The 14,582-nt window shown below is 41.2% G+C and overlaps 1 protein-coding gene across 2 annotated transcripts in view; it reads right to left on the bottom strand.

Moving 5' to 3' along the window:
• Positions 1 to 4,804: 4,804 nt before the first annotated feature.
• The window catches only part of LOC126980866 (myotubularin-related protein 6-like), a 112,450-nt gene continuing 102,672 nt past the window's right edge, over positions 4,805 to 14,582 (bottom strand). For both annotated transcript variants that reach the window (XM_050831197.1, XM_050831199.1), the window contains exons 14-16: positions 13,478 to 13,663; positions 12,480 to 12,611; positions 4,805 to 11,542 (exon numbers count right to left, since the gene is read on the bottom strand). In XM_050831197.1, coding sequence (XP_050687154.1) covers positions 11,393 to 11,542; positions 12,480 to 12,611; positions 13,478 to 13,663 — 468 coding nt within the window. In that variant the 3' untranslated portion in view covers positions 4,805 to 11,392. The remainder of the gene's footprint in view (positions 11,543 to 12,479; positions 12,612 to 13,477; positions 13,664 to 14,582) is intronic.

Below are 14,582 nucleotides of genomic sequence, written 5' to 3'. Positions count from 1 at the left end.
CAAGGTAATCCGATAATGATTAAACAACATAATACAGGCACTTTCTACTTATCTACTCTTAACCTGCAATTATCTACCAATAGTACACATTCTCCTCTCCCGCGAATAGCTACAAAAACAAGGTAATCCGATAATGATTAAACAACATATATATACAGGCACTTTCTACTGATCTATTCTTAACCTGCAATTATCTACCAATAGCACACATTCTCCTCTCCCGCGAATAGCTACAAAAACAAGGTAATCCGATAATGATTAAACAACATAGACAGGCACTTTCTACTTATCTATTCTTAACCTGCAATTATCTACCAATAGTACACATTCTCCTCTCCCGCGAATACCTACAAAAACAAGGTAATCCGATAATGATTAAACAACATAATACAGGCACTTTCTACTTATCTATTCTTAACCTGCAATTATCTACCAATAGCACACATTCTCCTCTCCCGCGAATAGCTACAAAAACAAGGTAATCCGATAATGATTAAACAACATATATATACAGGCACTTTCCATTTGTTTGGGAATAGCCTATTACGGGACCTAATGGGTATGACATGCTCCATTATCTGCATGAACGTTTCCATAAGAGTTACAACACTTTTATCACCCAGGGCGCGGGAAAACAGTTTACTCGCTGTTACTCTTTTAAAATCATAATGGGACCGTTTATCATGAGTTCAACAGCCAAACAAAACAATGGTGCACTGATCGCCCTGTTTTTCGACCATTAGGTTAAGTATACTTGATTCATGGCGGGTTAGTGAGCTAGAGGATTATGAGTTATTTTTTTATGTTTTGGTTTACCGTTCCTGGGAGGTTAACAAATGATAATGGATGAATGAATAAGAGATTAATCCCTGCGTAATGTATTCGTGATTGTCTGGTGGCCAATATAGAAAACAACCAAATATTGCAACCTTTCAGTAATAGTAACTCCCTCCCCCTCTTAATTAAATAGCAACCTCTTTCTCCCCAAAATTGGTAACATAATCCAGCCTTCCTCCACTATTAAAGAAACTAAGAAGGGGATATAAGTAATTTTTCTGTTTAAATTAACCGCTCCTGGGAAATACACATAATTATGATGATGGACAAATAAATAAAAGACAAATAAATTCCTGTATAATGTCGTGATGTTCTTGTGGCCACTACCAAAAACCCAACAACCAAATAATGCAACCTTTCTAAAAATAGTAACCGCCCCTCTCTAATGGTAGCCTGTTTCTCCCTTAAGTGGTAATAAACTAGCCTTCCTCCACTAATAACCTACTAATCTACTCCTAATTAAATAATATTGCCCTCCTGTGTTCAAGCGTCTCCAGCGAGTAGTGGTAGAATACAACAGCCCACTTTTTATTCATACCAGTAGGCCTATATGTATAAGGCCTTTTGATTATGGCTACGTGGTCATTAGTACACTCAGCAATTACAGCATTAATTGACTAGCTATACCCTCGTCTTCCACCTTCTACGCCCAATGAATGTATATAATAGCCCACTTATTTACATGTTGGTGTGGGTATGAGACCTTTTTTGTACAAGTTACATTATACAGATACTCAAGGCAGATACATCACAGTTATTAATTGCTATACCCTCGCCCTCCACCTTCTACGCCCAATGAATGAATATAATAGCCCACTTATTTCCATGCTGGTGTAGGTATGAGACCTTTCTGTACAAGTTACATTATACAGATACTCAAGGCAGCTACATCACAGTTATTAATAGCTATACCCTCGCCCTCCACCTTCTACGCTAAATGAATGTATATAATAGCCCACTTATTTCCATGCTGGTGTAGGTATGAGATCTTTTCTGTACTCGTTCCATTATACACAGATACTCAAGGCAGCTACATCACAGTTATTAATAGCTATACCCTCGCCCTCCACCTTCTACGCTAAATGAATGTATATAATAGCCCACTAATTTCCATGCTGGTGTGGGTATGAGACCTTTTTTGTACAAGTTACATTATACAGATACTCAAGGCAGATACAGCACAGTTATTAATAGCTATACCCTCGCCCTCCACCTTCTACGCCCAATGAATGTATATAATAGCCCACTAATTTTCATGTTGGTGTGGATATGAGACCTTTTTTGTACTAGTTACATAATACATATACTCAAGGCAGCTACATCACAGTTATTAATTGCTATACCCTCGCCCTCCACCTTCTATGCCCAATGAATGTATATAATAGCCCACTTATTTACATGTTGGTGTGGGTATGAGACCTTTTTATACTCGTTACATCATACAGATACTCAAGGCAGATACATCACAGTTATTAATAGCTATACCCTCTCCTCTCACCTTCTACGCCCAATGAATGTATATAATAGCCCACTTATTTGCATGCTGGTGTAGGTATGAGACCTTTTTATACTCGTTACATCATACAGATACTCAAGGCAGATACATCACAGTTATTAATAGCTATACCCTCTCCTCTCACCTTCTACGCCCAATGAATGTATATAATAGCCCACTTATTTCCATGCTGGTGTAGGTATGGGACATTTTTTGTACTAGTTACATTATACAGATACTCAAGGCAGATACATCATAGTTATTAATTGCTATATATACCCTCGCCTTCCCTTCCCCGTCCGTCCACCCCAAAGGATTCTAGACAGCAAGATCCACCCCAAGCGAGACAGCAGCCAACTCGTAACGGCCATAGTGTAATAATTCTCCATCTTCTATAACATTAGCAGCGAGGCCAGATATCCCCTGTAATATTGATGGCGGGGTCCCTTGAGGCAGCCACACTAATTCCGCCTTATCGACAAGGGTAGCTATTCATTAACGCTGATATGGCTGGCTCTGCGCTATGCCTTAATTACCTCATGGAGACGAGTTGGGAGTTTCCTTCTATTTTTATTTATTTTATTATTTATTTTTACAAGAGGAAGCGCGATCGCATACACCCAAAATGCTCTCTCTCTCTCTCTCTCTCTCTCTCTCTCTCTCTCTCTCTCATATGTCTGCTATGTATTATTTGAAGTAGTGTATCAAATATACTTCATAGCCGGGTCTGATTATAGTGCTTGTCCAGAGAAACGGTTTTGCAGATTAATTAAAAATGCATTAATATATAACTAACCAGAAAGTAAAAGTTTCGTCCTTAAAATCGACGATGCTTTATACCGAAAATTTAACAGTAGTGGAGTTCAACAACATATTTACCTCCCATTCACCTAACTACAATCCTTTGCCTCCACAGTGATGACAACACGATATCTTAACTGTATCTTACTAACTTAACCTTAACTTAACCTATCCAAACACTAGCCTGCCCAGCTTCAAATTAGATATACTCTCAAAACTGCTGAAAATTACCTCTTGTCGAAAACGTGAACTTACCAAATACGTGGAAGATAAGAAAAGAGGAGTCGTATTGGAATTAAACGAAATATTTATCTTCCCTAGCTCTGATAATATGGTGTTTTACCTCCACAATGAAGCGAGATATTGAAGGACTCCATTAACTCTCAGCTGACCACCCCCAACACCAACATCTTGCCCTACCCTTATTATAACAGCCGGGCAATTTACAGTTTCACCCAACCAACGATTTTCTCACGTGGTTCATGTTTTTCTGGTGATAAATGTAGTGAATTGCATGATTTTGTACCTCATTTCCGTCGCAAATGTCTACTTTTCGTGTTAAGCCTCTTTTCAAGTTATGCCTATCCCACGCCTTACCAAATGTCCAGCGATGATCAAACTCACACAAAACAAAGACTAATACTTACTTTTTATGCACGTTGATCATCAGCTTTAGAAAGTCACGGAGCTTCACAAACGAGACAAAAAACACTCGCCAACGTTTATCCCCCCATACCTCCACGCCCCCCGCAGCCTGCCCTACCCTTATTAAAACAGCCTCTCCCACGCCTTACCAAATGTTCAGCGATGTTCAAACTCACACAAAACAAGGGCTAATACTTACTTTTTATGTCCGTTGATCATCAGCTTTAGAAAGTCACGGAGCTTCACACACTAGACAAAAAACACTCGCCAACGTTTATCCCTCCATACCTCCACGCCCCCCGCAGCCTGCCCTACCCTTATTAAAACAGCCTCTCCCACGCCTTACCAAATGTCCAGCGATGTTCAAACTCACACAAAACAAGGGCTAAGACTTACTTTTTATGCACGTTGATCATCAGCTTTAAAAAGTCACGGAGCTTCACACACAACACAAAACACTCGCCAACGTTTGTCCCTTCCTCCTTCACACCGCCGCCGCCATTAGTGTTTAGTTTTTTATCCACCTTATGAAAAATCTAATAAGCCTTTTATCGTATAGAACATAATTTTAGAATAGCATAATGAAAACGGTTTGTTGTTTATTTGAATGAATTGCCTGAGAGAAGCAACTTTTTCGTTGTTAATTAACTATCACGGTGAAACCCGGCAACCCAGTTTATGTTGCCAGATGGTGATTGCATTGCCAGACTTCACCAGACTGACTAATTAATAACCAAACTAACTAAACTAAACTATAGTATTTCCACGTGAAACTGGCGGATGGGGAAATACTATAATAACCCTTCCTTAAATATTGTATTGTTATTTAATTGTTATCTACTATTATTGTCAGTTGGTGTTCCTATTTCCCATTGCAAATATGACAGTAATTTTGTTCCTTCTTCCTTTGTACTAAGTTTTATATCATCAGCTGACAAACGATAGCTAGCAAAGTAAGTTATCTATGAAGACAACTTTGTGATGAAAACAAAACCAGAAAACTAACAAGGCTGATAAATATTTGAGTCCTGTGTGTCCATATATTTATTAATCTATCAAAATTTGGATCAACAGTAATAATCATTCTCTTCCTCTGCTCTCCCAACACAACCCTTCTTTCAGTGATGCATCTTGTCGTAAGGTCTCAGCACAAACGATAATAATAAAAATATCAATAATAATTACAAATCAATCAATCATTCAATAGGGAGATTTGAGGCAAGGGTCACATTTGGTATCTGGTACAAGCTAACCACTAACATTATTATTACTATTATTACAGTTATTAATTCCCTGATTGGTGACTTCAACTTAAGACAACAGTAAGGGTGAGGGTGGCCCACAGGACACTGGCAGTACAGGGATGCTTGGGTGAGCCTCAAATTGCTCCACCAAGATGAATACCCAAAGTCGTCAACTCAAAACCTTACATCGAAGCCACCATGACCGTACATAAGAGTAGTTCCAGTAGAAGAGAGAAGCTAGTGTCTCTTAGTATCACCATGACTGAGACTGATGCACCAATAAACAATAAACTAACAGATAATGAGGAAATAAAGACTCCAAATGCTTTAAACCATTAGATACCCTTTGGCTTGATGATGCTTATTGTTTCAGGGGCATGGATTTGATACCGGGCAGAATGTTGGGAAAAAGATTTATTCTCCCGAGTAGATCAAATTCTCATGTGGTTTGAGTAGTAGAAATACCCCCAGTTACATTAGCCAACCTACCCCTCCACTAATTATAGGGGCAGAGTGATTTTGGGAATGCAGGGAAAACCACACTGATGACACCAGGGATCCACAACCACCCCAGGAGAAAATTTTGAAGTATAATAACATAGTATATACAGTCCAAGAGGTTTGAATTTGGACATCATAAGTAATCAAGGTCAGTCTTTGGGATATTAGAGCACAGTAAGCTTTTTAAGAATGACATATGAAGTGAAGGACATGTTGCTTATAATAGATATCAGAAGTAACCAAGGTCAATCTTTGGTGTTTAGTGCACAGTTAGTTAGCTATTTTGATTGTCATGAACTAAACATATCAAGGTTCCCTCCAGCCCTTGCCGCCTCCCCCTGCCAGTGTCCTGAACCAGCCCAGCCCGGAACAAGAAACAAGTTGAGTGAAGGAAGTTACACATGACATCAACATTCTAAGAGGAATTGTAACATTGGTGGTCTATGTTCACTGTTTACATCATCCATTGGTGACAACACACACAAACACCCTCAGCTGTTAACTCTCTACCCGAGGATGCAGTTCAGTAACAAACAGTAACAATAGTAGAGTGATGGCTAACAACAGCCTAATAAGGGGAGCGAAATGCCATTATTCGGTGAGGGATAAAATGTTAAGTGTTCCGTGCTCACTGACAACACACTTTTCCATTATAACATTGTACTTTCAGACCCTCAACCTTATTGCAGTAATTTTCATCTTACGTAAATTCATCCTCACCAACGACATTGATAAACCAGTGACCAGCCGTGACTTACCGAAGCTTTCAGATGCTAAAGATTCTTGTACCATTCTCTTCCTCCATTACAATATATAGTTTTTTTGGGGGTAACTAAAGAGTAACTTAAGTTGGCAGTACATAAACAGTAAATGACATACAAAATAAATCATGCTACACATCTTATACTATAGAGAGTAGAAAGCATAATGAGAGATGAGCTCATATTTACGCATCACAGTTAATGAATAGTGAATAAAAATGAACAATATGACGTTTAGATCTATATTTCTTCACTGAGAGAGAGAGAGAGAGAGAGAGAGAGAGAGAGAGAGAGAAAAACTAGACAGACAGACAGGCAAAGATAAACAGAAACAGACAGAAGGAAAGAAATAAAAGAAAGGCCGACAGGATGAAGTGATCTTTCGGAATAAGTATTTTGCACCAGGTCAGAAATGTATTGCTTGAAGCCTTTGCAGTTCTACTCACCACAGATAGCAGAGGGAAAGAGATGAAGAAGAGACAGACAGACAGACAGACAGACAGACAGACAGACACATTACCAGGCCAGAGACTAGAGGAAATACCAGTACGAATGCAAGATAGGCCTCAAAATAATAGCCCGAATGACAGCTAGATTCAGAGGCATAGAGATAGACCAATAGTTCACCAATAGGAATAGAACACAGACGATAATGATTAAATGGAGTAATAGATTGAAGAGGCACAGGAAGAATCATGAGAAAAGAGGAAGAAATGGAAGAAGAAAATGAAAAAGAAGATACGAAGAAAAGGAAGAAGAGAAGGAAAAAGAGGAAGAAAATGAAAAAGAAGATAAGGAAGGAGAAGATAAGAAGACAAGGAAGATAAGGAAGAAGACGAAGAAAAAGAAAATGAAAAAGAAGAAAACGAAGAAAAAGAGAAAGAAGAAGTAAAGGAAAAAAAAAATGAGAAGGGAGGGGAAGGAGAGGGAGAGAGACAGGTGGCAATTTACATACATATACATACTTTCAACTCCTCAATCTTGTCCATATCCTGTCTGCCCACCAAGAAGGAGAACCCACATGACAGGGCAACATAACAAACACTAAACGCCTAGACTGTGAGGCAGCAAACACCAACATCGATCGCTATCCCTTTATGGTGCTCTGTTGCTCTGTTTTGGCTCCACATCTGACGCCACAACCTCACGGCCTCCTGCCTTGTATTTCTGGTCTTGCCTTATGACCTCTGCACCCACGCACAGTACTGCCACCCCCTCTACAGTTCCTCCTCCTTGCTATCACAGTGAAGGCCACACAGCACAGCCTCTGCCACAGTGCCGGTGTAACACAGATCTATGTATCCGCAGTGTCCGTACATGCGCTTGTAGGCTAGCAAGCTATTGTGTACATCTGGAACGGTCTCCCTCGCCATTACTGTGTTTATAGATACAAGACAATGCAGTGTCGTTTCCTGCCTGTGCGGTGTGGCATGTGAGAGAGAAGCGGAAAATTAGCACAACGTAATGACAGACTATGAGGAAAAAGTGATCTGTTCTGCTTCTTTGTACCACCGCAGTATCCACGTGGGCAATGTTCCTCGCTGTTATGACCCACAGTTAGTGTTCGATGTGTGGTATGCAAGAGCGAAGCGGGAAATTAGCACAACGTAATGACAGACTATGAGGAAAAAGTGATCTGTTTTGCTTCTTTCTACCACCGCTGTCTCCACGTGGACAATGTTCCTCGCTGTTATGACCCACAGTTAGTGTTCGATGTGTGGTATGCAAGAGACAAGCAGGAAATTAGCACAACGTAATGACAGACTGTTGGTAAAAAGTGATCTGGTCTGCTCCTTTGTACCACCGCAGTGTCCATGTGGGCAATGTTCCTCGCTGTTATGACCCACAGTTAGTGTTCGGTGTGTGGTATGAGAGAGCGAAGCGGGAAATTAGCACAACGTATTGACAGACTATGAGGAAAAAGTGATCTGGTCTGCTGCTTTGTACAACCGCTGTCTCCACGTGGGCAGTGTTCCTCATTGCTATGACCCACAGTTAGTGTTCGATGTGTGGTATGCGAGAGAGAAGCGGAAAATTAGCACAACGTAATGACAGACTATGAGGAAAAAGTGATCTGGTCTGCTCCTTTGTACCACCGCTGTGTCGACGTGGGCAATGTTCCTCGCTGTTATGACCCACAGTTAGTGTTCGGTGTGTGGTATGAGAGAGCGAAGCGGAAAATTAGCACAACGTAATGACAGACTGTTGGGAAAAAGTGATCTGTTCTGCTGCTTTGTACCACCGCAGTGTCCATGTGGGCAATGCTCCTCGCCAGTACAACCTGCCTGTCCGCCACCACCACAAGACTTGCAGCATTGGTAACCTTAATCATACTTATTATTCATTAAACCTTTAAATATACATGATTCTGCCCAAACATCTGTAAATAATCATCTTCGAATAGGAACTAAATCATGGTGTTAAATATGTACACTTATAATTATCTGGCTAATAGTGTATGACCAATTATACATTTTTACAAACTTTTCTCTCGCTTGTGGTGCACAGTTATAATGATTTGGTTATGAATTTTTGAACTAACTGAACTTTTTTTTAAACTTTTAACTATAACCATTTTGAGGTGTGCAACCATTTATTTAACCCGGTAGCAGCGACGAGCCAAATTTGTGGCTTTACCGTGTAGCAGTGATGGGCCAAATTTGTGGCTTTACCGTGTAGCAGTGATGGGCCAAATTTGTGGCTTTACCGTGTAGCAGTGATGGGCCAAATTTGTGGCTTTACCGTGTAGCAGTGATGGGCCAAATTTGTGGCTTTACCGTGTAGCAGTGATGGGCCAAATTTGTGGCTTTACCATGCAGCAGTGATGGGCCAAATTTGTGGCTTTACCGTGCAGCAGTGATGGGCCAAATTTGTGGCTTTACCGTGTAGCAGTGATGGGCCAAATTTGTGGCTTTACCGTGCAGCAGTGATGGGCCAAATTTGTGCCATGATATAAACCCCCCAAAATAGATGATACATAATCTGATCACAAATGCTTTGATATATATTAATAAAGGGTTTGTGTGAGGGGTGATTTTTTTCTCATTTTTCTCGCTTGGAGGGACCATTAAGAAACATGATCCCCGCGGCTAACGGGTTAACTCATGATTTTTCTCTCCTTTTGCATGCACCCATCCTGCGCTCCTCACCCTCCTTCTGGTGACGGCCGAGAACATACAACCAAACAACTGTGCACTCTATAAATCAATGACCAAATACAACCAAACACATTGAAACTAACAAAAATCCTTATGACAAAAAGTAAAACTGAGCAAAAGTTTATTAAGTAGGTAGAACATGCTCCAAAGTTTCATAATCATATATAACAGAATTGGATGTAGGTAGACCATGCTCCAAAGTTTCATAATCATATATAACAGAATCAGAGGTACATAGCGTAAAAATCATGGAGCAGTACACATCATAGCATACTACCTTCAAGACAATGGAACGTTTGATTAGGGAAAAGAACTAGGGGCCGCTTTCAGTCACTTTGGTTGTTCTGATTGTTACCAATGGTGGCGATCGACGCTATAGTTTTCCACGTGAAACTGGCCTATGGGGTAGTGGCGGCTGCAGAGGAAGCGAGAGGTGTTGAGAGTGTGTGCTAATTTGCAGGGCTAGGCTAACTCCACAGCCTCCACAACCCCATCAGCCAGTTTTACATGGAAATGCTATAACATCGATCGCCGCCATTGGTAACGATCAAAACAAACAAAATGACTGTGAAAGCGGCCCTAGGTACATGTGTGTATAAGTTTTGTAAATAATAATGGAATATCGATATGCATGTTTATAAAAATTATGCAATAGTGCCATGAACCAGGAATAAACTGTAAACGGAGATGGATTCATAAACTTGACCTAAGGAACAGCACTGTGAATAGTCAGCATTAAGTAGGGTCAGCGCTGATCAGCCGCCAACAGCACTGTGCTCACTAGACACAGCATCCACCAGCAGCTGTTGCTTCCTTACACTTCCTTACAAAACACCCAGTCAGGGGAGCCCATTCAAGTTCCATATTAAGGAGGAAAAAACAGTAGAGCATATGACTGACTGACTGGCTAACGATACAAGGATGATATCAACACACCCACACCCTTCACAACGGCCAATCCGGGCAGCCCATTCACTTTCCATAATGAGTAAAAAGAGACAAAACAGTGCAGATTCTGACTGACTGACTGAATGATAATATAGAGATGCAAATCCTTCACAATAGCCAATCCGGGCAACCCCTTCACTTTCCATAATGAGTAAAAAAGACAAAACAGTGCAGATTCTGACTGACTGACTGAATGATAATATAGAGACGCACATCCTTTACAATAGCCAATCCGGGCAACCCCTTCACTTTCCATAATGAGTAAAAAAAGACAAAACAGTGCAGATTCTGACTGACTGACTGAATGATAATATAGAGATGCACATCCTTCACAATAGCCAATCCGGGCAACCCATTCACTTTCCATAATGAGTAAAAAGAGACAAAACAGTACAGATTCTGACTGACTGACTGAATGGTAATATAGAGACACACATCCTTCACAATAGCCAATCCGGGCAACCCATTCACTTTCCATATTGAGTAAGAAGGAAGAAAACAGTGCACAATCTGACTGACTGACCGAGTGATGATACAGGGATGATATCAACACACCCACTCCCTTCACAAGAGCCAATCAGAGCAACCCATTCACTTTCCATATTGAGTAAGAAGAAACAAAGCAGTGCACCATCTAACTGACCGACTGACTGAGTGAATGATACAGAAGTTCAACCCACACTCCCACACCACTTCACTCCCTCGCTTGGCCTGATCATATCGCCACACAACACCAACAAGAAGGATGAAGACCCAATATCACTAAATACCCGCCCTCGCACCTACACCCAAGCTACACACCCTGGCCTCAATGACTGACTGGCCGAGTGAATCAGTGACTGGGTGTCCTGACATGCCAACACCCTTCCCTTGCATGACCTCATTCTTACTCAACACCTTGGAGGAGGATAACTGACTCACTGACATGCTCACTGCTTGACTGAATAAGAATAGTCATCCCCGCCATAGTGCAACGTCATGCCTCGACCCAGATCTGTGTGACTATGGCGTATCGACCGAGAGGGAACGTGTCACATCTTTGTAGCATGGGCGACAGACAGGCACGGGCTGCTGACTGAGGTGGCCGGGCAGCGCTGTCTTCTTGTCGATGCAACGCGTGCAGAACACCTCCCCGCAACGCCAACAGTGGTGCTGAAACAGAATATGCATGGGTGACTCTGGGCCTCAAGTATATGTGGTATTTTTAAGAAGCCATACACACACACAAACACACACACACACACGCACACACACAAACACACACACACACGCACACAGAGACATAAAGAAATATAGCTTCCCACAAAGAAATATAGAGGTTTGGAACAGACTAAGTGAGGATGTAGTATCGGCGAAGAGTGTGCAAAACTTTAAGGAAAAACTGGAAATACAGATATGGAGACGGGACCAGACGAGCGTAAGCCCAGGCCCTGTAAAACTACAACTAGGTAAACACACACACACACACACACACACACACACACACACACACACCATTCAGATTCTGGATCACCTTTTTTTCTGTCTTTCTTAGATCTTAACACCCCCATGCTATGTTTGCTGGAAGTGGAGTGTGAGTGATGATGATATGGAGAGGGAGAAAGAGGAGCAACTAGAAAAAGGAGAAGGTGGATGAGGAACTAGAAAATGGAGGAAGAGGAGGAGGAGGATGTAGGAAAAGGAGGAGAAGGAGGAAGTAGAAAAAGGAGGAGGAGGAGGAGGAGGAGGAGGAAGTAGGAAAAGGAGGAGAAGGAGGAAGTAGGAAAAGGAGGAGAAGGAGGAACTAGAAAAAGGAGAAGGAGGAGGAGGAAGTAGAAAAAGGAGGAGGAACTAGAAAACAGAGAAAAACGAAGAATTAGAAAAAAAAAGAAAAGGAAGAGGAGGAAAAAGAGGAGAGGGAGTTGAAAGTTGAAGTGGAGACATGAATGGAGGTGGAGAGACAGTTTGAGTTGGATAATAATAATAATAATAATAATAATAATAATAATAATAATAATAATAATAATAATAATAATGTTAATAATAATGGAAGATAATGACTAAGCTACCTCACTTAAGCAGACACCCATAAATACACAACCCAACTCACCTTACGGCTGAAGTGGTCAAAGGGCGTGGAGCAGGAACACTCCTTGACATTCCTGAAGGTCTTCCAGTCGAGGGAGACGGAGGACAGCTCGGAGGACACGGACCGCACTGCTTGGTGGGACAGCAGCTGGTTCTGGACGGGAGGGGCAAGGAATGTAAGTCAATCATATTTTTTTTAACCCCTTCACTACGGCCGGGCCAAAACAGCGCCCCGTGCCGTATCCGAGATCGCCGCGCGTGCCAAATTTCAAATGTCGCTATTGAATATAACAAGTTTTCAGCCATAAACTCAACATAATCATCGCGTATCATAAATGAAAACATGCAGAATTAAATGGTGCACATAAAGAAACGTAAATTAATTAATAGTTTTGAGATGTAAGCATAAATATAGAGATAAAATAACTTGTATATTGGCTAAAGCGTGCCAGGAAGAAGTATGAGCGTCCTCGGATATGGTACGGGGCACACAAGGACGCAGTATACGCGTCCTTGTGTTGAAGGGGTTAACAGTAAAGGAAGCGGCTCAAGGGCAAAACTGAATAAAACCAAAAAAGCCCGCTAGTGGATATTTGAGGAGAGTAGAACAACAACAAAGTCCTATGCAAACACTATAAGATAACAATACTAATTCAACTAATGCTAGAACAATACAATAAACTACAGTAACAGACAATACACCTTGATAAGACAATACATTAACAGGTGAAGATGAATAAGGTGAATCGAAAGGGGAGGTCAATCACAGGCTAATAATGCTTAAACGGTAGTAGAAATTCAACACATTAATTAATAGATAAATGAGGTGAAGAGGAAAGAAAGGGAGGTTAGTCACACAATCATTTCTTTCTACCATCACTAACACAACAGCGAGTAGCGGGCTTTTTTTTTTTGGTTGTTGTTTCCTTTTTTTGTGCCCTTGAGCTGTCTCCTTTGTTATATAAAAAAAAATCAAATCAAATAAAACAGACAGACTAGTGAAGGATCGGCATCACCCACCATGAGCTTCTTGCCGCTGCCGGGGATCAGCTGCGAAGGGTTGATGAAGTTTGCGTCCGGGGCGATCTTATCCGAGGTGACGTCCGGGTCCGTCTCGTGTGTGGCTGTCAGGGCGCCCACCGACACCAGGGACTCCTCAATCTCCTGCATCCCCAGCACACCCAGGCTCTCCACTTTGCCCTCGTTCTGGTGGGGAATTGAGGTTTTAATAGTTTCTCCCCCTTTCCTGTCATTCTCTTGCTCTTTTTCCTTCTTTTCATGGACAGCTTTTCTCCTAATCTTTCCTTTCCAACCTTTTTTTATGGACAGATTTTCTTCTTCTAATCTTTCTTTTCCTCCCTCTTTTCACGGACAGATTTTCTTCTTCTAATCTTTCTTTTCCTCCCTCTTTTCATGGATAGTTTTTCTCCTTGTAATCATTCATTTTTCTCCCTCTTTTCATTAGTAATACTCTTCTTCTCCTATACTTTCTCAATCCTTATTTTTTCACTAACAAATTTCCTCCTCTCTTATCCTTTTTCTTTCTTTTCCTCCTTCTTTTCACTAATGATTCTCTCTCTCTCTCTCTCTCTCTCTCTCTCTCTCTCTCTCTCTCTCTCTCTCTCTCTCTCTCTCTCTCTCTCTCTCTCTCTCTCTCTCTCTCTCTCTCTCTCTCTCTCTCTCTCTCTCTCTCTCTCTCTCTCTCTCTCTCTCTCTATCTCTCTCTCTCTCTCTCTCTCTCTCTCTCTCTCTCTCTCTCTCTCTCTCTCTCTCTCTCTCTCTCTCTCTCTCTCTCTCACTTTGCCTCTCTATTCATTTTAACAGTTCTCTTCCTTTCCTTCCCTTTCTCTTTCTCTCTTTATTCAATAACTATTCTCCTCTCTCCCTCTTCCTCTTTCTCTCTTTTCATTAACATTTCTTCTCCTCTCCTAATCTTTCTCTCTCTCTCTCTGTTCATCATCAATTCTCCTTCCCTCCTTCCCTTTCTCTTTCTCTCTTTATTCACTAACTATTCTCCTCTCTTACTCTTCCTCTTTCTCTCTTTTCATTAACATTTCTTATCCTCTCCTAATCTTTCTCTCTCTCTCTCTGTTCATCATCATTTCTCCTTCCCTCCTTCCCTTTC

The sequence above is a fragment of the Eriocheir sinensis genome, chromosome 45 (genome assembly GCF_024679095.1).
Source record: "Eriocheir sinensis breed Jianghai 21 chromosome 45, ASM2467909v1, whole genome shotgun sequence".
Classification (NCBI taxonomy): Eukaryota; Metazoa; Arthropoda; class Malacostraca; order Decapoda; family Varunidae; genus Eriocheir; species Eriocheir sinensis.
Note: the sequence above shows the minus strand (reverse complement) of the source record. Positions and strands in the feature narration are given on the sequence as shown.